The sequence below is a fragment of the Ostrea edulis genome, chromosome 4, assembly GCF_947568905.1.
Source record: "Ostrea edulis chromosome 4, xbOstEdul1.1, whole genome shotgun sequence".
Lineage (NCBI taxonomy): Eukaryota > Metazoa > Mollusca > Bivalvia > Ostreida > Ostreidae > Ostrea > Ostrea edulis.
Genome location: NC_079167.1, coordinates 11,174,450 through 11,200,636, shown reverse-complemented (window position 1 = coordinate 11,200,636; position 26,187 = coordinate 11,174,450). Strand labels below are relative to the sequence as shown.

At 34.9% G+C, this 26,187-nt stretch overlaps 1 protein-coding gene and 1 long non-coding RNA gene across 2 annotated transcripts; both read right to left on the bottom strand.

Annotated features, from left to right (window-relative positions):
• Window positions 1-7,274: 7,274 nt before the first annotated feature.
• LOC125672413 (uncharacterized) lies at window positions 7,275-11,450 on the bottom strand. The gene is made up of 2 exons (XR_008802221.1): window positions 10,339-11,450; window positions 7,275-9,431 (listed from the first exon to the last, which is right to left on the bottom strand). It is a non-coding gene; the product is annotated as an uncharacterized LOC125672413 (long non-coding RNA).
• A 7,277-nt stretch (window positions 11,451-18,727) lies between these two features.
• Window positions 18,728-25,843, bottom strand: LOC125672388 (transmembrane protein 26-like). Its single transcript, XM_048908633.2, has 3 exons — window positions 25,153-25,843; window positions 22,733-22,877; window positions 18,728-20,505 (listed from the first exon to the last, which is right to left on the bottom strand). The coding sequence occupies exons 1-3, from the start codon at window positions 25,413-25,415 to the stop codon at window positions 19,735-19,737; spliced, it is 1,179 nt and encodes a 392-aa protein (XP_048764590.1). The 5' UTR covers window positions 25,416-25,843; the 3' UTR covers window positions 18,728-19,734.
• Window positions 25,844-26,187: the final 344 nt, after the last annotated feature.

Here is a 26,187-nt window from a genome sequence, read left to right as displayed (position 1 = left end):
TTATTTTCTTAATCATATATAATCACTCCACGATTAATGCCATGTTTTTTGTTGTGGTTCAAACGCTATGTTTGTAAATTTGCGAAATAACGATGCTGAATATGACGTCACAATGTATTGTTTACATCCATTGCGTTATATTTCCCGCGTTCAATATATAGGCCGATCAAATGTCCAAAAGGATGCTTTGATACAGCTCTGTCATCCTGCTAACTTCGGGTTATTTTTGTCCTGTGTTGGATATAGATACTAATGCCAAAACTTTTTTGCTTCGCCCTCAAACACGGTCACGCCGTAAAACATATTTGCAAGCGAAGCTCGCGTCGTGAAGCGACGCGACGAGCTCGCTCCAATGATTACGCAATTGAGTCACGTGGTTTGCTCTTCATCAGCTGAAAAATGATGGGGACTACCCATAATGCCTCTGGAAAAATGTCGCCGTCACTGCGGTATACTTCATTGACAATCCCGTAATTAAAATAATTAGATTGTTTAGAAAGTACAATTAACGTTTTTAAATTCCAGACAAGCTTTCTCATAGCTTCAAACATTTTGTTTTTGCTTGGTTTGAGAGAAGAAAAAACATTGCAGCTAATATGACGTCACAATTTGTAACTGTTTACACCAAGCGCGTTGTATTTCCCGCGTTAAATGAAGAGGCGGATAAAAGTCGTGTTGCAAGATGTTAATGGGCTTCGCTCGTCTCAACGGTCACACCGTACAACATATTATTTCATGGCAACTCATAAGAGAGTATTTTTCTCTCATATTTATAGAGTTTTCCGTTTTCCTTGTGCCTAGCGACACCAGTTTGAAGAAATTCCAATTAATTAATTTTTCACTGTACATTAAAAATAACATCAGAATCGAATTCTACGACCCTCATTTTGGCAACTAAGTTGCCGTCAAAAAATCGGCCGACGAGTGTATAAGTGAATTATCAGGGTGATGCGTGACGTAACTCGACAGTCCATCAGCGCGAAACATTTTGACAGACCTAATCAGAATATGAATACACAACTGCACGGTTTTTTCTTTTCTTAGAGGAGCATTGCTATTGATATTAATTGAGCAGTTATTTAATGACGATTGTGTGAAGAGAGATTCCAACTTGTGGTTTTTGTTGGTGGATATGGGCATGGCTAGGCTTTCGTTTGCCACGCGTGCAAGGACTCGAGTCTCATGGACATTGAAGGCACTTATTTCACCTGAGACATGGAAAGTAGACGTTTACAGAGTGAATGTGGAGGTAGGCCTAGAACTAGTAGACCGTGTGGGCTGGGTTTCTGTGAACTGGCATAATGCACAGGATGACATAGGTGTATGAGGAATTTGTGACTGTTGTTGACTGTGCGGTAATTGTTCAAGGAATGTGTATTTTTGTGTCCGGTCACATACACCTGGAGATTATAAGGGACATTACAATCTGTCATTTTTTTGTACAAGAGCTTTGCAGACGCTAGTGTTCGTCAATGGAGGCGAGGTAAGTTGCAAGCTAGTTGTGTATTGATTATGACGTCACGGGATATGTAAGATAAACGTCACGTGATATGAAAGATAGAAATATCTTACATACCTTTCTTTCATAGAATATCTGTATCTTACATACGTAGATATTAGAGAAATATATTTCTTCATTAATTGGCAATGCAGGATACTTTATAAGCATTTATACCATGATCAAAAAGTTTATTTGGTTACAAGTAGTTCATTTGTAATGATGCAAGCTAGGAAGATTTCTATTATATAGATAGGTTGGCTATAAGCAGCTGTTCATTCATGAATCTGTACAAGAATTAGTGTGAGAACACTATCAAAATTACTTCGATAATATTTCACTCATAGTGAGACATCACCAGCTGTGTTGGGTGAAGTACCACAAATTTAGACCTACATGTATGCTTACAACTCAGGGCCGTAGCATTGAGGGTTCTTTCTCGTGCCAACACCTGCCGTGCCATGGCACTTCCGCATTTACGGTCATATCCGAAAGACCCGTGGTTCTCACTTCAAGATTACGAGCATTTGACGAAGGAGCAATCCTTACCTATGCTGTCTTAGGTTTGATGTGGCCATGGCACGAGCGGAGCTCGAACCCACCCATCCCCCAACTTACGAAGCGAACGATCTACCACTGAGCTATGTGACTGCATGGTAGTGGAAGAAGGAAATGCATAATGATATGTGTGTGTCAAACATCAAGTACATGTTTGTTTGAGTATAGTATGGTACCAACTGAGTGGTGCCGTGGTAAGGAGGAATGTCCAGCTTGACGGTGTCGTTGTTTTATGTACAGTGGGTCGATATCGTGTACATATGTACCTAATCATGTGACTTTTGGAAGTTCAACAGTTTTTCGAATTCTGTGTCAACTATCTGTTCAGTGTCTTTTCGGCATGACACCTTTATCAAGAAGTATGATGGCATGTGCCAAGTCACTCGCCTCAGTAGTAGGTACCGGTAAAACATTTTGAATGAAACCGTACCCAAACTGGTCTCGGTTGCCGGTTCTGAAGAAATTTTTTATAGAATTCTTTTTTATGATCCGATCTAAAGCTTTCAATTCCTGGCTCAATGTTCATGATGTGAGGATTTCGAGCTTTGGGTTGAATTGAATCATTTAAACTTTATTTTGGTGCCTTTTTAAACAGTTTTGTTTTCTTGTCAAAAGTTCACCCACACCCACCCGGGGGGAAATTCTTCACGCATGCACAAAATGTACCCTTGTGTTAGAACTGCTTGTTGCATAAAAATATGCTGACATGTAGTAAATTATTCGCTGACAGTAACTCCACATAATTTAGGGAATATTGAACTCCCAAAAAATCACGATCTGTGCAAATTCACCCCATTAAAAACAATACACTCTGTTGTTTTCCTTTTACATAACAATATATTCTAGAATTCCGGATTTTTACATAACAATATATTCTAGAATTCCGGATTTTTACATAACAATATATTCTAGAATTCCGGATCCCTTAATTATTTTTTTTTTTCAAAAATTTTCCGCTGAAAACTGTACCGTGTCATCGACATCGTGGTCTAATTCTTTCACATGATATAAGTTGATCTGAAACATATTAAGTACTGCATACAAAAAGTTACGATTATTCAATCAGATTTAGATTTACACTTGATAGAATCCTTCTACCTATTGAAAATGTGTACGTCACTCTCAGCAGATCAGTTGTTATGTGTGTCTGTATCAGACATTAGAAGGTGTCGCGAATAATAAGTGGTCTTTCAAAAGTTTTAAATGTTCCAAATATGTCAAACCAATGTGCTGTCGATATTAAATCAATGTTCGATTTTCTTAACAATACTAATGGATGACCCGATAGTCATGACAAGGAAGATGTAAAAATTTTAAGTTTTTCCATCGACAACCATGCATGTTGCGACTGAACTTTTGTATGGTTATGAGATTTGGGGTTTTGAAAATCTTGATATCAATGAGCGAATCCACTTAAAAGTTTTAGAATACATTTTTAATTTATAAAGCGGTACCCCAAGTTATGTGGTCTATGAAGAAATCGGTCATTTCCCATTATATGTTACATATACATTGTATACAAGAATGATATATCACTGGGCAAATTACTTTAAAGTCCAGAGAGTAAAGTTGTTAGTATTCTTAATATGTTGTACGGTGTGACCGTTGAGACGAGCGAAGCTCATTAACATCTTGCAACACGACTTTTATCCGCCTCTTCATTTAACGCGGGAAATATAACGCGCTTGATGTAAACAGTTACAAATTGTGACGTAATATTAGCTGCAATGTTTTTCCCCCTCTCAAACCAAGCAAAAACAAAATGTTTGAAGCTATGAGAAAGCTTATCTGGAATTTAAAAACGTTCATGGTACTTTCTAAACAATCTGATTATTTTAATTACGGGTTTGTCAATGAAGTATACCGCAGTGACGGCGACATTTTTCCAGAAGCATTATGGGTAATACTCATCTTTTTTCAGCTGAAGAAGAGCAAATCACGTGACTCATATGCGTAATCATTGGAGCGAGCTCGTCGCGTCGCTTCGCGACGCGAGCTTCGCTCGCTAAAAAGTATCTATATGATCAGTTTTGTAAAAAGAACTTTGTGAATTCTTGGCTGTCGTTTATTTAAAATATTTTTTATCTTTGTGGGTATTCCAACGTATGTAACCAACAATGTCTTAGAGATCAGTATATATACAGAAATGGCAAAGTGATAGCAATGAGTCGTCTAAGGGTCAGATATACGGTATTTTCAAAAGTGAATTTGGATTTGAAAAATATTTAAGTGTACTACCTAAAAAAGCTAGAACAATATTTATTATATCCAGAACTGCAAATCACCGTCTCCCAGTCGAGACTGAAAGATGGCGTGGTGCTCCAAAACATGAAAGTAGTTGCCATATCTGTAACAAGGGTCAAATAGCTAATGAATATCATTATATTCTAGAGTGTCAGGTTTGTTTTTTTCAAAAAACGGCGAAAAAAACATCTGTATAGAAATTATTGTTATGAACCAAACCTTTACATTTTCTGAATTATTGTTAACTGCTGACTCCAATGTACATATCAAATTGTGCAGTTTCATGCAAGGTGAAGATAACGAACAGTGATCAATCCCATAACTCCCACAAGCAATACAAAATAGATAGTTGGGCAAACACGGACCCTGGACACACCAGGGGTGGGATCAGGTGCATAGGAGGAGTAAGCATCCCCCGTTGACCGGTCACACCCGCCGTGAGCCCTATATACTGATCAGGTAAACGGAGTTATCCGCAGTCAAAATCAGTGTGCCAAGAACGGCTTAACAATCGGTATGAAACACGTCAGACAGCATTTGACCCAATGCGAGGTTGTACTGACGAACTAGATCGTTATAACGACCATAGAACATGCGAAATGCTGACTTCAATCGAGACTGTTGAAACCCCTGTACCATCAACTTGTTTGTCAGTAGCTTACCTCGATTTAAAAACTGACTATACGCAGAACAAGCTCTTGCATATCGAATCAGTTGAGATATATAAACACCATATGCAGGTGATAATGGAATATTGCTACATAAATATGGGAAGTTGACGATGGAGAAGCTGAAATCATCCCGTTTGTCATACAGTTGAGTTGTCAGTTTGCCGTTAATGTCTACTTTCAATAAAATATCTAAGTATGAAGCAGAAGTGGATGACTCTGTGGTGTCCTTTATTTCGAGCTCACAGGGATATATCAAATCGACATATGAATGAAAGCTATTATTGTTAATAGACAAAACGTCATCGATATATCTAAATGTCGAATTGAAGGCCACAGCGAAAGATTTTTTCTTCTCGCGTAGAAGTTTTTGAATAAATTCTGCTTCATATGAATATAGAAACAGGTCAGCTAACAAGGAAGCACAATTCGTGCCCATGGGAATTCCAACAGACTGTTGGAAGACCTGATCACCAAAGACCACGAAGATATTGTCAATGAGGAACTCTAGCATATTTTTTTAATTTCAACTTTGATTAGCACCACTTCTGGCATATGTAGTCGCACAGTAAGTTTGAAGTTTCTCCTTCACAGCTGTTAATATTTTCGTGAGGATCAAAGATAGGGGCTTGGTAGAGCACTTACTGGATCCAGCAATGTATCTTTGTTTGTAAGGGTTTTTATGTAGTTTAGGAATCCAGTATAGGTACGGTAACTCATATTCATTCGACCCATTGACTGGGATATTAAATGTTTCTAAAACTGAAGCATGGTTTTGAAGAATTTCATCTTTTGAGCTGGAGTATAAGTATGATTACTAAAATATATGACCAAGTCGGTCCTCCGTAATTAATTTCAATCATCTAAAATCACTCTGCTCTTTTTACGTGTACCGCGTTTATAGTCTCTATTTGTTTATATTGTATAAAGAGCCTCATGTACCATACGGTGGTGCGAGAGAATAAACTGAACTTGAACTTCAAACACTATAACATCTTGGGAATCTTCGTACCTAGAACAGGACTAGAACCATTGGGGGACGAGAACAGCTAAATTGATGAGAGCAATAATTGAATTGAAGCGTGCATTAATTCACTTGATGAGAGTAATAATTGATTTAACGTGGTTCCACACTCCTGTGACGTCATAAGATTTTGCAAAGTCAATAATTTAATGACTGGAACATAAATTTTGTTGGAGTCTTTATCAATAGTAATTGTAAAAAAAATTGTTAGCCATAAAATATTTAAAAAGTCTTAGTTATGTTTGAATAGTCAATTATGTGTTTCAAAATATTGAATCCAAGGACAATAACTCTGTTTTCATTAAATTATTTATCAAGTCCATTATGCAATAGATTTCCTATATTTTTCACAAACATATTACCAAGGTGATAAGGAATTATTATCTGTGTCTTTTCATGAAATTACATAAAATTTTAATCCATGAGTGGTTTTGAATAGCTCAGCTGTATGGTGACAGACTTAGGTTTTTTATGGGGGTATACATACTCTGGAAGCTATAGATTTGAAATTATTAAGGAAAGGTATGGATTTTTTCCCATAAATAACTATAACAGATGTACATCTACTAATATAAACAGAAAAAAATGATATGTAAACCATGCTATAAGGAAATTGTGTCTATATTTGTTTGTTTTTTAACATTTTGGAGAATAAGGTTAATTCAATAATTTTGCACTTATTATACTAAAACTTGATGAACATATTGAAAATGACATGTGTTTTAGTTATTGACATGTTTCCTGATAAATAAATGCAATTTAAATTATTTTTTTGGTTTTTATTTTAAAATAACAACAGATCACTGTTTCCAATGAATTTCATAAAAATCTACATAGGGGTACACTACTTCAGTAGTGTCTGTAATGAAAATAAATATGGAAATCCTTAATCAATTTGCCTTTTCTCATTACTCTGAATGTTAATCTATTGATTCCAAACAAAAAAATGTTACCTAAACCCCAAAAATCCAGGACTAAGGACCCACCTTAATGGCACATTAATTCAATTAAAGAGAGCAATAAGTGAATTGATATCTTCAAATATTTGAAGATACATGTATCTTCAATTATTTGAGTTTATGTTAATTTGGCGCTCCATACAAATTGAATCTTATATTTGGAGAATTGTAATGTATGGTATGGCAATGTAACATCAAAAGGGGAAGGGTTTCCACTAAAAAGTGATGGTATTAAACAATTTCTATGTGAATTTTAAAATAATTTCTGAAAAGTGGGGGTTGGAAGTTGTTTCCCATAGGCCCGTCACAGTAAGGTTCAGATTTCAGTTTGTTCAATTCTTTATTGTCCTTGAGTTATACAAGTCATCGGAATACATCTAGTACATGTACAAGAGTATACACAATATAAGATAAACAACAGGTGAGTGGACAGGAGAAGATAGGAGGAAAAGAAATTACAAATATAAAATAATATACATGTAATCACATTATGAGATGCACATCTTATTAGAAAAATACTATAATTATACATTGAGTTACAATGATTTTTTCACTTGGGAACTACATGTACTAGTATTCTTGAATGAGACATCTTGTACCCTATAAATAAATATTGACACAACTTTATTTTAGTCATTTTTTATTGAAATGAGTCCCTTTTACAGATAAAGATGAGAGAAGAGGTATAATCATGGAAACGTCTTATCCAAGTACATTAATGCCAAATATATCCCGAGTTGTTACAGACAGACACGATGTTCATCTCAGTCATGTTGTTTTCTTCTATTCCAAAAAGAAATAACTCGATCTTACGGAATCTCAAAAAAAAAAAAAAAAAAACCAAAAAAAAAAAACAAACCACTTTCATGTTCAGCATTGTTGTTTGAATAAAATGTAAATTTTGAAATAGACATTCATCATAAATACACACAAATTTTAAGACTCGCACTGATTTTCTTGAATACATGGGGAATCATTGGATAGTAATGCATCAATTATTTTATACAAAACCTAAAAACATGTTTACATATCTGATGCCCACCCCATCCCCCATCTTTAATAATTTCTCAGGCACCCAATTTTCTCTTTACCTTTTCATGAAATTCAATTTTTGGTAAAAATCATTATCTTAATGAATAATGAACTATCATTGAACATTATTTACTTTTATAGTGAGCGATTTAAAAGCATACAAAAAGTAATATTCAGTTGGTATTCCTATATAAAATGTTTATGTTGAAAGAAAGAAAAGGTAACTAATGCTACAGCTGGAAAAAAATGCCTGCTTCATTAAATGTTGCAGTTTTTGGCCTGAGAATGTAAAGATTATTTTTTGGAGGCCTGAGCCATGTTGCATTGAACAGCAACATACTTTGCAACACTTCACAGAAAAATAAAAAAAAATGAAATGTTTTTTTAAATAAATGATTTTCTCACACAATTTCTTGTAGTTTAAATGTCTGTAGAAGTGAATGATATACAATGAAACATAACTGGAAGCATTCAAGACACCACTGACATGGCTTGCAAGGTACTCTGTGCCTGAAATACACACACTGTATTTTAATTGTAGGCTGTCTATGATTAAAATTTCATCAACCTTCATATATATTTACAAAAAAAAACAAAAAACCCCAAACTTATGTAGTTTTTGCCTTTTCACAGTTACTATGTTAACCTCAGTTTTAGTATTATTTTATGCCCTTTTCTATGTATCTATTGTTCTTTGTAGTTTATTTTTCATGAAAAGCACTTTAGGGTAATTATCTTACTTAGATAAAGCACTATATAAATGTACAATGATAACGATTCAATGGTCAATGATACCATTCGTACATATCATTAATTCATCATACATATCTCAACACACATTACATATCACAGTTCATCTAGATATCATTTCAATATAAATATACTGTTTGTTTCCCATCATTTGAATACAAATCACAATCACACCACACACACTCTTTTGTATTTTTCTTAAATGCAACCATCATTTCACAATCCCACCACATTGTTTTGTATTTTTTTTAAAATGTAAATATAATGTTTGTTCCCCATCATTTCACAATCATACACTATCTTCTGTATTTCTCTTCAATTTTTTCCACCAAGTTGGGCACATTTTGTATTTCAAAGTCCAAAAGCATCTATCCCATGGCTTTCCCCTACAAGAAAGTCATATGTACTCTATTTAGTTTTCTGTTTGAACTTGAACTGGATATCAAATTATATAAAATCCCAATATAATTTCATGTCAGATTGTTTCACAAAATTTCAATTATGTTTACAGTATATAAAATCGATCAGAATAAAAATAAAGAATTCTTGTGGCTTAATTACAATCTACAGATGAAAGTTTTTTAACATGTATACTAGATTTTCCCTTTACATGAGGGTCACTCCTTAGAGGCTATCCCCCTCCTCCTACACCATTCTGCAGAACACAATTTATTCCCCACACACCAGGAACATCATACCTATAATTCCAATTTTTTAAAATGTTGATTTCATTTGTCTACAACAAAATAATTCTAAATACAATAAAAACTCTAAATCCAATTATGTAAAAAAAAAAAAAAAAAAAAAAAAAAAAAAAAAAAAAAAACCACAGCAACTAACATCTAAAGTTTATCTCTTCATTGGATCAGTATTTTATTATGAATAACATAATAAGGATTAGGCAGCAGGCAAAGCCTATATAAGCCTTAAGGTACAAGGTAAAGTCCACATAATTATACACACAAGAAATTACAACATATACTGTAGATATGAAGTAAAAGGATAATAAGTCATTCCAAATATAATGATTATATAAGTATTATGATTTCTTGATATGAATAATAGGCTAACAAAATAGGAATGTGGGGTGGTTAATGGGATCTAAATGACATACAAAAGAGAAAAAATGAAATCAAATAAAAATAGTGAAAGAAAAACGAATAAGTACAACAGGGGGGGGGGGGGGGGGGGAGGGGGGATGGTGAAAAGAAAAAAATTGATACTCAATGGAACAGATGGAACTTAATATTTACTTAAAACATGCCTCTCTCTTTTTCTCTCTTTCTCTCTATCTCTCTCCATGCACATAATGATAATTATATATGACTTGTTGTATTCATGTACTTTATTATGTGCACAAAAACCAATAAAAAGAAAAGAAAGATTGAGAGTACCGACTCAACATGATAAGAATAGACATACATAACAAACACTTACATGCACATGTAGGAGTTATATTTTGGGCACATATGGAATACATAAATGCACAAAAAATGAAACAGCTCCAAATTGTGCGTTTATAGATGTTATTATAAAATCGCGTTGTGAAATAGCAGAGGAAAAGTGGGTTGAATACAAATTCAATTTGCCATTTTTTTCACTTACCAAACGAAATTATGATTTCGTTGTCCACGTTGAATGCATCCATCGAATTCCTCTTCTCAGAAGAAACTTTGTTTAAACTCTCAATGACTACATAAACAGTATTGAAACTCGCAGCACTCGGACATCACGATCACGCTACATCAACAAGTTTGTTTACGTAGCAAAGCTATGCATGGTGGTGAATTTCGTGAGGTAAAAAGTGCCATTCTGCACGGACGAAACATTTAGTCCACTATTATTACATTGACGTATTCCTAATCTAAAATATGGCCAAATTTCTATATCTTTTGTTGAGACGACCCTCTCAATCATCAGTCACAGCAACAACTTGTACTTTCGGAACCCCTTTTTGTTTTTCAACTACTCTATGGCGATGTACGGAATTCCGAAAAATAATTTCACGTGAAAATACACGATTTTTACTGATCACGTGGTTGCTATCGGTCTCTACCTTAAATGCATTTTTAAAATCTTTTGCTTTCTATAATATATTTCTGAACATATTACTAAAGTATTAATTAAATTCAATTATATAAAAAAAAAAAAACAAAAAAAAAAAAACCCACAGACGCTATATTTTTTAACACTTATAAAAATAACTAAGTATAACTCCACGTTACATTCTTTAATGTGTTAAAATTGCTCAAACATAATTGTATGAAATTGACCATCATTAAATTCCAGGGTAACAAACAAGTTACACTAATGCACTCATTTAGGTCTGTAATTAAACAATCAAGCTGTGGACTATAGACCAGTGTTTACACAGGGGAGTCCTCCTTTGATCTCCGTAGGCTAATCACCCAATTTTGACCTCAAGAGTTTGATTGATGAGAGTCCATGAGTAACTCCAAATAAAGACAGTACCTATATAAGAGGGGTGTTTTTTAAAGTTGCATCAAAACTGAACCTTGCTTCACACATTGATATTGTCCTCATCTCTCCTCTGGAACCAAAATGGAAAATATTGATATTGCCCACAGTCTGCTGAGACAACTTAGATACCATGAAAGAGCCAGGCAAGAGATTGTTCTGTTAGGTATGCTTTTATTGAACATGCTATTGTATTAAATGATACAAGGTATAATTAACCTTATATAAGAAACATGGGATTCTTTACACCCAACCCCAATTCCTATCATTTTCTAATATTAAATACAGTTTAACTCGACATGTATATCATTTCATCAAAAACTATTCAGAGGATTACTTGTACTTGAACATCATCTGTACATTTGTCTTAAAAAATTATTTCACAACTGAGGAACAAAAATAATTATTACAGTTGCTTAATTGTAGCCATATCTTAATTTGAGGGGTAATTGGGATTTGAGAACATGGTATATATCTATTATTTGTTATTTTAAGAATAGAACTCAACCCCCTTCCCCCAATCAATTGTGAATATAGATAAAGAAATTGCTCCAAAACTGTATTAAATTAATTGCTTAGTATGATGTAATAGGGTTTTCATAAATAAAGGATATATGATCTGCAAGTTATACTGATACAATGCAATACTGAATTTACAAAGAGATCCAAACTAGCAGGGATTTTTATTGGGGGGTAAATCTCTATCAGACAACAATATAATGTAAAATTGTTAGATGTCTTGTACCGATGTTTAGTTCAGTCAATCCCTATCAACAATATACATGATGATGTGTAATGTACTTTCATAACACTCTAATGTAAGACACTGGATATTTTAATGTGATTAATGCAATTTCTGTTTTTGTTTTTCAGATAAGTTGATTCAGAGACATCAACGTCAGATTGAAAGGTCTCTCCAGCTAGGCCGAAAAGAACAAGCTCTTCACTACATGGGATGCAAGACCGTGGTCCACACCGTGATGTACTTCTACAAGCAATACTACGTCCGCAGCTGGCTACAAGCTCAGGTTCATTCCTGGGAAATCTTGCGCGCCGTGGATACCGACTGCGATCCCCCTAACTTCGTGTCAGCCACGCTAAACTTCCACAACGAGAGGATACAACCCTATAAGTATCATCAGGCACAAGTTGCTGCCCAGTGTAGTTTCTCAAGGGCAAGTTAGAGTGATCTGTGTTTGCAGTACTTGTTTGATATTTGACAGATTTAGAACTGGACTCTGAATGCTGTGAGAACTTTGCGTGAATCAAAAGTGGGATACGTTGTATATTTTTTGTGTGTAACACTTTAATTCTGACATTTGGATTTAATTCTACTGAGTTTTATTAATCTAATCTGAACAGTTAGGAGAATTGTATGTGCATAAATTGTGCTATACTATTACTGTTAAAATGTTATTGTGCAAGTGCTTATGAGACTAATAATAAATTGTAAACCAATATATTTTTTACTCATTTCTCATGAGCATAAAATAGAGATACAAATGTAACACATTGATGTTCTGAATGTTGTCTAACATTGGCAACGTATATAAAATATGTAGGTATACAAAGCCAATAATAAAATTATTTGATTCATATATATAAAAAATACCTTTGTACTTTCTTGTGAGTAGGGAAGTGTTCCTTCTCAAAGAGATGAGAAAAATAGCTTTCGACAGTCTCTGGAGTTAAGGCTTGTATGAGACAGGGCAAACTATCAGGATGTCTGGCATTGGTAACCACACCAAAAAACTATTAGAGAAAATTAAACTTGGGGGAAAAAAATTATATGTACCAAGGACTTTCTTGATTAAAAATAGCTAAATACTTGAAACCACATCAAGTCCATGTTGACGCAAAACCACATCAAGTCCATGTTGACGAAGTTCCTGAATACAAGGGTCATATATTTCCTCGTCAGAGGAAATTATATTAGTATATAGTACCCAAAGTTACCATGGCTACTTAATTCCATCATGTAAACTTAAAAAGACCCTTCATTTCGGATACCATCAATCACTCTAAGCTTGCAAACACGAGATACTACATCTAGCCTATATCACAGTGTAGAAAGAGTATTAGCAAGTCTGTAAATATATTCATGGTATCACAGAGTTCGGGGCCGGTGTCAAGTGTCAAGCGGCGTATGTGTAAATCTCTATGACACAAAATAATAATAATGTTTCTCAAATGATCATTTATAAATTATTTTCTTTGATATCATAAAGGTCTACAATTTTTATATATACATAATCACAAGTATTACATATGTAGTATGCGCTACGGTTAATTTCCATCAAAATTATGTTGTGACCATGTAATCTCTGCGAATCTTGCTGGGGAAAGTAGGATTTATTTTGATGCTGTTATAATCGATCATTGTTTGTGAATAGTATCCTCAATGACAAGGTTATTCGACATTAACGAAGCTAGAAATTTGTATGACATTCACAAGCATTTTTAAAAATAAACCTGACAATGCTCTCTAGTTACATGTATACACTTTATATTTCAATGCTATATAACATCTACTTGCGCTGATAGAGCGATTTATCGCATGAACTTTAAAATGTAGAGAATAAAAAAGGGTTCTTCTCTAGTATATCTTAAAATAGTCTTAATTTTGTCTGGGGAATATCTGCATAACGTCGACATAAAACAGATTTATTACTGTCATTTTTACTAACTTTACGGTACCCCCCCCCCCCCTTCTAGATCCACCACTGACCGGGCTTTATATTGTCGCGAAGGTTACAGTTGTATGTTCAACTATGTAAACAATGGAGCAAGAAGAGGGAATTTATTTCAAAGATGTAGTATATATGTATAAAACAGGTTCGGGCTAGCATATCTGAATACATTTTCAAAAAATCGATGTTGAAAACAATGAAAACTGATCTGGTTCACTGTCAATACGTAGGATTACTGTCTTGCTCTTCTCGCCAATGTAGGAACCAGTTTAGCGGGAAATACAACGAGCGTGTTGTGACGTAGCCTGGTAGTTGTGACGTGACTGTTTACATTTCTTTAGACAATATTTTAAAAAGAAAAAGAAAGGGGGAAGAATATGATTGTCATCCTTTCCTTTCAAATAAGAAAGGTTTGTAATACTTCAAAGATTTTTTTTTATTATTATTTTACGAATCGGACCATCCGCCATTTTGTACGAGGGACTTCTGGGATTGGCGTCAAAAAAAAATTCTTGTTAGAGGTTGAGATTTAGCTCGGATTATTTCCCGCGCTCTAGTCATTGGAGCTCGCAGTACGAGCTGGCTCGCTGCGCTCGCTATTACGTCACAATTTGTAACTGTTTACACCAAGCGCGTTATATTTCCCGCGTTAAATGAAGAGGCGGATAAAAGTCGTGTTGCAAGATGTTAATGGGCTTCGCTTGTCTCAACGGTCACACCGTACAACATATTAAATGCAAAAGTACTATACTATGATTTATACTTTTCATCTACGAATACTTTAGAATGGGACTAGCAGGAGAACCTGTCGCGGTAGCCTAGTGGTTAGGGCGCTCGTTTCGCTATCTGGAGGTTCCCCGGTTCGAATTTTGATTCTGATGCCGCATCAAACCTAAGATATTTAACATAGATTGCAGCTGTTCCTTGGCATAAGAAACGAAAGTCAGATCCATGTCGCGATAGGCGTTGGCACGACAAATATATACGTACATGTATTGTTTTGATGGATTCTCAAGGTCCTTTAGTATGAAAACAGTGTGACCTTGAACTAACCTTCTCACAAAAGCAAGAACCGCGCAACACGGAAAATGTTGACAAAATTGTATATGTTCTATAGTTACCAAATAGTATATCTCACAGCGTCCAATGGAGATGAAAAGAACCCAGCCTTAAATTACTTAAACAACAGATAAAGCCTGCTAGCATCTCCTAAACAAACTTAAACGTAACGACCATTGTAACGTTTTCATTTTTTTAAAAGGCCATTTCATTTTTATTAAGTTCACATTAGAATAAAACAAAATCAACAAGTATTTGTCTTATGATAATGTACCTGTATTCCATGCCTATCTATCGAAGTTGATATAGAAACAGGAAATGATTCAATGTTATCCTATGCTCAGCTGAATTTGACGTGTTGTTCATGTATTATTTTCGAAAGTCGTTAAATTTACATTTCTCAATTGATTGCAATCAAACTTATTCAGGCCCGATTTCATTGCGTTGTATCAGTATATATACATGTACATTACTTCAGGTACTCTTAAAATCTGCAGCTGTAGTCGTTCTTTTGTTTTCTTTGACATTTGTTCAATGTACAACCCCAATAAAAGGAGTTCTGGGTTTTTTATTTGTATCAAGTGTCAGCACACACGTTCATATTTCCCCACAATCAATCTCTGTGTTGTGCTATGTAGAAAGGAATATGCTGTTCTCAAACTAACAGAAAATCATTAGCTTAGTATATATTTACATACAATTGCATATCTTTTTTTTTATTCCCCTTCATCAGTAAAGCACATCCGGTTTGAAAATTAGTACAAATGTTCTAATCTGAGATACATAAGTAATTTAAAATATTTAGTAGGAATAAAACCGATAAATGTATAAGTATCAAAGTTTTATTGATACGCAGTAATTTTCAATACGTACCTACTGACAGGTGAAAACCTTCACCTGGATAGTTTTAAAACGTGAAAAGAGAGAGTAAATATAGAACTCATCACCATGACAACATGGATAATATTTATGATCGTGAATTTACCTACAACAAATTTAAAAAAAACCCACAAATTACGTGTAATATTCGATCTTTAACATATAATATATATGAGGAATTACACAGTCTTATTTAGTATCCTAATCGACCCTGTAGGAAATTTCTTTGTCAACATTTACGGTACTTACTTGCGCAAAGTCGAATGTAAAGAAAAATCGAGTCATTACCTTTTGTATATATCATATGTTGATGTAGACTTTCTTAAGTATATTTTACTTTTATATATAGCTGCCTTATTGCCTTTTAAAATGCAGTTTCCGTGCATCTAAATTATGTCACTAAATGATGAATAGCTGCCAAAGTGATGTTTGCTGAATATTTCTAAAACAGCTTTATATTGCACAAACATTACCATTGACACATCTATACATCTGCAACCTTGTATAGTGACTATGACTTAATTCTTTATATATATATATATATATATATATATATATATATATATATATATATATATAAACAATGACCAAATCATTTTGTACATAAGTAAATACATGTAGTGCAATACGAAGCTACTTTTCATATCAGTCACAATAAAGGATCAAAAGGGTCCTGGTATATATACTCAAAAGGTCACCGAATGGACAGGTACTTGTTCTTATACTTATCTCTTCTTCTTTTTTTAAATCAGAGCGATGGTAAAAACATCATACATATAATAATGTTTCACTGGCACAAAAAAAAAAAAAAACGAAGAAAAAAAAAACTTGACATACATCAAAGATAATTTTGATATTTCCGCATTTATTGAAAATATAAAATATTTATAGAATATATATAAAATATTTAAATTTTCATCATGTTTGGAGTATATACAATATTTATGCTGAACATATGTAATTTTCAATAATGAACAAAGTACATGTGTGCCTTCCAAAACATACTGAAACTTATCTCCAACAAAATTTTACAAATATACAAACTCACTGTCCTTATTCCATCTGGCTTTTACAATCGAAAGTTTATCATTCATACATGTGACTCTAAACTAAAAAGTGCATCATATCAATGAAGTACATCGATTTGTAAGTTTACTTTCTGAGGCTACAAAAACTTATCATCAATTTCATATTGTTGTTAATAACTTATTTAAAACACATCATGTCTTGCAGTTAAACAATACACAATAGATAATCATATGTAGCAAGTTTTGTAACCGTAGTTTATATACGATATATTAGGCCTTCCATGTACTTTCAACGACTCCAATTTTAGACAATTAAGAGCCTAAAAATGAATGAAAGCTTCGATTTGTTATGAAGGAAAATGTTGGAAATAAGAAAAAAAAACTGTTTGCACACAAAATATTTGTTTATAATATTGAGGCTCCACCTGATAAACAAAACTAAAGCACATATATTGTCACCTATAAAGCGGGGGGGGGGATGAATAGAAAGCATATAATATTGGTTAGAATAGTCTGATGTATAGATGCTGTGCCTTCTTATGCTTCAAAGGTTGATGATTATATAATGAATCAAAATACAGTTGCAGTTATGATTTTTTTTTATTTGGACTAATGCTTTTTAAAATGCTATGAAATTAGTGAATTTTACAGGCTTAGTATTCCTTTGAATAGTGAATGTTGAGAGAATCTTATTTCATGGGAACGAAATTAATTTCGAAGGAATGAGTTTATTTCGTGGAAACGAATTCAATTTCGTGGGAAAGAAATTCATAAAAATCACCTGTTCAAACCAGCCACCGTACAACTGACATGTCGCCAGCCACCGTACAACTGACATGTCGCTCACCACTGTACAACTGACATGTCGCTCACCACTGTACAATTGACATGTCGCTCGTACAACTGACATGCCGCTCACCACTGTACAACCGCCATGTCGCCAGCCACCGTACAACTGACATGTTACCAGCCAAAGTACAACTGACATGTCGCTCACCGTACAACTGACATGTCGCTCACCACTGTACAACTGACATGTCGCTCACAGTACAACTAACATGTCACTCACCGTACAACTGACATGTCGCTCACCGTACAACTGGCATGTCGCTCACCACTGTACAACTGACATGTCACTCACCGTACAACTGACATGTCACTCACCGTACAACTGACATGTCGCTCACCGTACAACTGGCATGTCGCTCACCACTGTACAACTGACATCTCGCTCATCACTGTACAACGGAAATGTCGCTCACTGTACAACTGACATGTCGCTCACCACTGTACAACTGACATGTTGCTCATCACCGTACAACTGACATGTCGCTCACCGTACAACTGACATGTCGCTCACCACTGTACAAATGACATCTCGCTCACCACTGTACAACTGATAATTCGCTCACCGTACAACTGACATGTCGCTCATCACCGTACAACTGACATGTCGCTCACCACTGTACAACTGACATGTCGCTCACCACTGTACAACTGACATGTCGCTCACCGTACAACTGACATGTCGCTCATCACCGTACAACTGACATGTCGCCAGCCACCGTACAACCGAAAGACCCATGACTCTCATTTCTACATGCCGAACGTTTAACAAAGGAGCAATCACCACCTATTTTACGTCTTAGGTTTGACGCAGCCAAGGCACTAGCCTAACTTAATGTTCTTTCGTCGAAGCTAGACAATGTAGTCTGCACTTAGACTGACCTCTCTTGTCGCTGATCCACTGTGTCCTCAATGGTGGTCTTCTGGTCAATTGTTTAAAATTCTGGAACCCCATAAGTTTTGACCAATCTGATATGTCTACGCAAGACATTTAGGAAATAAAACGCAAAATTTCATCGAATACACTCTTTATTTTAGATACATTGATTTCTCACTTTTTGTGATACAAGATATATGGAATCGGAAATGTGCATATTGTCTCATATCACCAAAACTGATATAGTCAGGTTGCAGAAAATAAAGCTTAATACTGTATTGAAGATACTATTTTGAAATAAATTTTGAATTGGAAAAAAAAGAACTGATGTTGTTTGGTATTACTTGTACAACAGGAAATGTTGTTTTAATTCATGTAGTATGGAGGATTAGCAAATACCAGTATACTATGAGTAAATACTTTTTTTAAAATCATGAATATTACACAAGCACGTAGAACTAGTGGGAGGAGCACACCCCCTCCCCCCGGGCCCAATTATTTGACAACCTTCAATTTCTGTTATTTTTACATTCAACTGTGCTGTGAAGGACGAACTCCAACCCCAGTGATGCAGGATTTTGAAATTTGAGCAAAAGCTCTATATGGTATTATTTAAAAATTCAATTTTGCTTGTCAAGTGTAAAGTAAATTTCTTCTCCGACTGCCCCCCCCCCCCCCCCCCCCCCCCCCCCTCGCGTTTAGAAATTGAAGGAAAAAACCACCAATGCTACGTGCCTGTTACACAACCAAATACATATACCAGCATCTAAAAAGAACTATTCATAAAGCTAAAACCTGTTTTTAAATTGCTTACAGCAACATATTCTTTTCATTATATGTATATGACAACAAGTAAAGATATTTTGAATGCAGGTCTGTAGGAATAAGGAGTTCCTGCATTACTCTTACCTTCGATTCGCATAAACAATTTGTAGACAGGGTCGATTTTGCTCCCTAACGTACCTAGCTCTTTATCCAAGGGTATCCTTTAAATTACAGTGTACATTGTATTTCAGATGGGAATAAATTACTTTCAATTACTGTCAAAGCAGCTGCATGTACAATGTACTAGCATGTGGAAAGAAGAATCAATGACCGTGGCTCTTAATAATACAATGTCTCGCAGTTGTACAATCAGCTGATTTCACATCATTTTTACGTCATCTATAAAGTCAATTCTAGATTCATCATCAAGTTTGGTTGTCTTAGTTGATGACGTATTTGGTCGCGTAGACAGATTGGATTCTTTTTTTAAGATAGTTTCTCTCCCACCATTCTGTATGTCGGCCACACGGTTACTTTTTCTGAAGTCGTTGTCAACTTTCCCATTCTCTTCACCGTCACGATAAATTTTGTGACAAACAACAACGATACGATAGAACAACAGAGCAATCATAAGCAAGTTTTTACAAACAAAAAACAGTATACCGAAAGTAATCAATTGATACCTTACTAAAGCATATGCCCTCACGGCCAAAAATGGTCCGTCCATGAGCAAGATTGAAATCATTAAACTCCATATTTCTAATTCGAAAATCTTTCCACATGAACACAGTCCACATCCTTGTCGCTTTTTAAACGTCTCATTTTCATCATCCTCAGTAACAGCTTGTAAGCGGCTGTTGTCTCGAGTAGCAGTCAAGACTAGTGTAAACTGAAACAGACTTAACGTCCAAACGGAAAATATAACATATGTAAGAACTGTGTCAGAGCGAATCACCGGTTCGTCGAAAATTACGAAGAGTTCCATGACGTCAGATGCCGATCCGATATATACAAACAGAAGTTGTGAGAGTTGGTCACGTGTTAAATGCCCCCTGGGAAGCAGCCATCTTCCTATAATGAAGAGAAACAGCATAGACTGTTCTAGAACCTCTCTCCATGTGTCTGGGTCCAGCTTGATAGGGATGGTAACCTGAAAAAAAAGTCTCTTTATGAAGAAGATGAAGATAACGAAGAGTGACCAATCTCATAAATTATATGAAATACATAGAAAACAGAGCTTTACACCGACTTCTGAAAACAGCAAAGGTGGGATTAAGTGTCTAGAAGGAGGGAGCTTATTTGTCGATAGCCTGCATTGATTTAGAAATATACCATACACAGAGCATGTTCTTGAGTATCAAATCAGTTGGGAATCATAAACTCCGTATCCAGTGGATAATGGAAAATTGAAGTATTGATACATATGAAAAGTTGACAATGGAGAAGCTCAAGCCATCCAGTTTTTTGTAAAGTTGACTTATTCGTTTGCCACGTTTATGTTCAGTAAAAGTCGCTAATAACGGAGCACAATTTGTGCTCTTAGGAATTGTCTATGAGGAATTCTAGCATATTTTGCTATAAACTGAAGAGTACTTGTGCGTATTGGAATGATTTTTAACAAAAGTTTCTTTTTTGGATGATTGATCACAAGATATAAATACTTCTTAGTTTCATTCTTACTGAAGAAGCAGCTGTCTATAATGCTAACATGCACAGTCTTTAATTTATCGTGATGAATGATTGTACACACTGTATTAAAATAGTCGTACGTTTTTTATGTTGTTGATTTTGGAAAAGTATTGTGATTTTAAATGTACTAAAACGTTTTGGAAATTTTTGAGAATCCACATTTGATTTCAGTTAATGTTTTCTTGAGGAATAAAGTTAGCCTTTAGTAGAACATTTCATGTATTCTGCAATGAAAGGTAAAGATAACGAACAGTGATCAATCTCATAAATCCTATAAGCAATACAAAATAAAGAGTTTGGCAAACACGGACCCCTGGATATACCAGAGTTGGGATCAGGTGCCTAGGAGGAGTAAGCATCCTCTGTCGACCGGTCACACCCGCCGTGAGCCCTATATCTAGATCAGGTAAACGGAGTTATCCGTAGTCAAAATCAGTGTACCAAGAACGGCCTAACAATCGGTATGAAACATGTCAGAGAACATAGCATACACCCTCTCATCACGTTTTCCACAAACAGAAATGATAGGCATAAGTGTTATCGATTTTTAATGCTCTTACGACAAGCAAGGGGTACTGAGGACCTATTCTAACCCGGATCCCCACGGGATTGGAGCTGGAAGAAGTACTGAATAGCATACACACTCCGTCGCATGGTGGGCACTTGGGAATAAACTAAGCGCAAGTGTAAAAAAAAAAAAAAGGGGGGGGGGGCACATATAACATTATTTTTAAGAATGTTTGGAGTTGACACAATCTATGTTGTACTTGGTTGTGTTAACTCTGAAGAGGTTCTTTGGGGTAGATCATTTTATTCTGAGGGGTTTGGGTGGATCTGGCAGAATTTGGAAATTCATTATTGTGGTATGATATTCAAATTCAAAATCCCCTAAAAGTGTCTTATGATTCCATCATTTTATACTTCATTTCTCCCTTTCCTGGGGGAGGACCCCATACCCTCCTCAACTTATTATTTTAGACAGTAATTAAATACATATAAATCCCTCCTCCCGATTACCCATCCTAATTTTTGATTTGCTTCTAATGTACAAGTAGCCTTAGAGTCTACTAATAATCATACAACACAATGCGTGAAAATCAAAGGGTAGTCTTATAATCCACATTCTCCTACCATTTTTTTTTTTAATTTTGCTTGATAAAGTTGGTGACTAAGCCGCTGTTTAATATGAATTATCAATCTGGCCTTGGCGTACCTGGGAATAAATTATTTGACCTAAACCATGCTGAAAAGAAATAATTTGACCCGTCAAATTCCCCCCAGGATCAAAGAAACATTGTGCATATTTGGGGTCATTTTTCAATGTTGAAATATGACCTCATCACTTATCTGAGGTATGGACTGTACAGAAAACATTTTGTACATTTAGGGTCATTTTTCAATGTTGAAATTTGACCCCACCAGCAATGATCTCTAAAGATAATTTTTTAACAGGGGTTAATTTTCAACGTTGAAAATTGATCAAACATTCAATTCATTCAAACATTCAAAACGACCCCTGGGGTCATTTTTCAAAGGGGTCACTATTATGTAAAACACCGGCGTGAAACGTTGCAGTTCATACTCTCATGTATTTTCAAAAATGAAATTTACTACATGCAGTTAAACAAATCCATGTACTAGTATCGACTTTTGTTAAACTAAATGAACATTAAATCAATCATCATTACCCCCTGGATTGCAGATAGCTCCTCAACTTCTTCGGTGATATTAGCGTTGTTGACAAGTTCGTCATATTTGTTTATACGATCAATCTCCAGCAGCCATATAGCAGGAACAGTACAGCAGAGAAAGAACAGGAAGCACGGACAAAACCTGAAATACAACAGCCAATGTGATGAAACAGGAAACGCGGACATAACCTGAAATACAACAGCCAATGTGATGAAACAGGAAGCACGGACATAACCTGAAATACAACATACAATGTGATGAAACAGGAAACGCGGACATAACCTGAAATACAACATACAATGTGATGAAACAGGAAACGCGGACAAAACCTGAAATACAACATACAATGTGAAGGAACAGGAAACGCGGACATAACCTGAAATACAACATACAATGTGAAGGAACAGGAAACATGGACAAAACCTGAAATACAACATACAATGTGAAGGAACAGGAAACACGGACAAAACCTGAAATACAACATACAATGTGATGAAACAGGAAGCACGGACATAACCTGAAATACAACATACAATGTGATGAAACAGGAAACGCGGACATAACCTGAAATACAACATACAATGTGAAGGAACAGGAAACATGGACAAAACCTGAAATACAACATACAATGTGAAGGAACAGAAAACACGGACAAAACCTGAAATACAACAAGTAATGTGATGAAACAGGAAACACGGATATAACCTGAAATACAACATACAATGTGAAGGAACAGGAAACGCAGACATAACCTGAAATACAACATACAATGTGAAGGAACAGGAAACACGGATATAACCTGAAATACGACACACAATGTGACAGGAACAAGAAACGCGGACATAACCTGAATACGACACACAATGTGAAGGAATTGGAAACTTAACAGGCAATGGGTAAAACCTGAAATACAGCAGGCAATGTGAAGGAACATATATCTGTTTCAGACAAAACTTGAAATACAACAAGCAATGTGAAAAATTAAGAAACACGGATAAAACCTGAAATCATTTATTACTTATTGTCTTGATGAAATTACGGCGATTTTGAATGGCTGAATAATTCGTTTGATTTCCGCATCAAAGAAAACCTGATTTTGACTTCATGTTGTGTATTGATACGCAGTATGAATTTGAAAACAAAACCAATAAAAAACGTTACTTAAAGTTTTTTGATAAGAGAAAATATTTGTTTCAGTATTCAAAAACTAAATTAAATGATAAGAAATGAATCTTATAATTATTTTCTTGATGGCGGTATCCTAGGGAAAATTGGATTGGAAACTATTTTATCAATGAAATTTTTCGTCATCAAGAAAAGGATTACAAGATTCATTTCTTAAATATTATAATCTGGAAATATTGGATTTGAAGTTCGCGAAATAAAGTTTGTGGCGGTAAAGAAACAAAAAGAATATATTGTAATGACGTTACCATATACATTGTACTAATTAATTTACTGTAGTCTTTATCATGTGTATGTCCAAAGATGTTAATATAAATAATATATAACCATATTCCTGGCTCTCTTACTTAAGATGTTAATACAGTGTATAAATAATATATAACCATAGCCTTGGCTCTCTTACTTAAGAAATTAGTGTACGAGTCGAAAGTGAATTTAGTTATATATAAGCATTGAATTTGAGTGCAAGACTTTCGATGTCGCTAAATATATCAAATTTGCACCTGAGCTACTTACTTATAAGCGTATGGATCAGAGAATTTTCAATATATAATAACAGGGGATTTCATTTCAATATCAATACCAAATTTATGAGCGGCTTATTTTCAAAGCAGAGCTTTAAAAAATAATTGCTGATCAAATTATTAAAGAAAAGGGGAAAAATCATAGAAATGAAATTTTCAAACGCGGATTGGGACACTTTTCTCCTTTTCAAACTCTTCTTGTTTAAAATCAGTTGAGCATGTCATTAATTACAATTCAAGGGGGATAGGGGTTATCTATTGTATTTGTGTAAATATGAGTAATATTTGTGTTACATTTTACCAAATTGCGAGAAAAATATAATGCTGGGTGATATAGGGCCTAATTTGCTAAAATAGTCTATACAATTAAATTTGCCCTCTCATAAACAATGTCCTGCGATGTAGCAAAACATGTATAATCTTGAACAAAATAAATGAATATTACACCTGCAATTTCTACATCTATTGGCTTCTTGCCATCCCGGATTTTATTGTTTGGATAATGTATTTGCCTGCGAACTCCCCGAAACCCCTTTAAACGCACCATGAATTGAGGAGGGTGTAAATATGTCGCATTATCTAAAGTAAAGCATCAATATTTTAATTGACAGCGTCAACATGTATTGGATGAAAGAAAATTCTCAAAATCGGAGCATTTCTCAATGAACACACGCTCCGATATCAGAATATAAAAAAATACCACTTACCATTTTCGTTCCTGTCCCTTAAGCCTGATAACGGTATAGAGTCCGTCAATGACCAGAAGGACATTAGTGAGGGCCAGGAACCAGTAATAGTTGTTAGCCAAGACGTCTGCTGTTCGCCAAATCGTCACGAAGCTATGAGTTATCAATATCAAGCGGACTAGGATTGCCTTAACTACGTTTTTCACAGAAAGTTTCCTCTTCGAAATTTCAGAATCCGTTTCAAATTCCACAATTCCTGCATCCCTCTTCTCTTTGGCTGTCATTTTTAAAATTCTAATATTCCTTTGCGTATTAAATACAAACTGTTTCCTTGTTTCAATTTTTCATAGATGTCAAAATCATGTTTAAAATGCTTGTTCTTTGAAAAGGCCCACACAGAGTACGATTTGTCCTTTTCCCACCACGTCGCACGGCATTAACAGGTGGTCCACACCATGAACAACACTTTGTCTTTGTACAAATAGATTCTGTTATATATATTTATATGTATATATCATGGGCTGACCCAACACGTGATCTCCATGAGTTTTGAAAGCTTGTCTATGCAGGGTTGTTGCATATCTTAAATGAGGGGAGAAAAAATGTCCTTTTCGTGATTGGTGAAATTTTATGTGTTTCGCACTTCATGACACGTTTTACTTTTAGATTTGAACATGTTGGTGGTTTTTAAACAAATTGACACGGATGGTTGGTGAAATTGATCTATAAAATCCTTTTTTAGCTTCATATTTGTATCAACACTTCTTTGTCACGGTGTTTGATTCGGTACCTTTTTATTTTATTTCTCAATCAAAATGAAAAATATACATCTAAGCAACATATGACGGAAAGAATGATAAACAAATACTAATTTGTATATGCCATTAGAAAAAATTTATATTGGTTTAAAGCATGTTATAAAATCCATTTATTATCGATATAACCGTCCAAAAAGCTTTCGTAAGCAGGTTTTTTCAACATAGTTTAATCCGTTTCTTTATCTCCCTCATGCATAGCTCTTATCCTTGGACGAATTTGGCTCCACTTGTTTGGCAC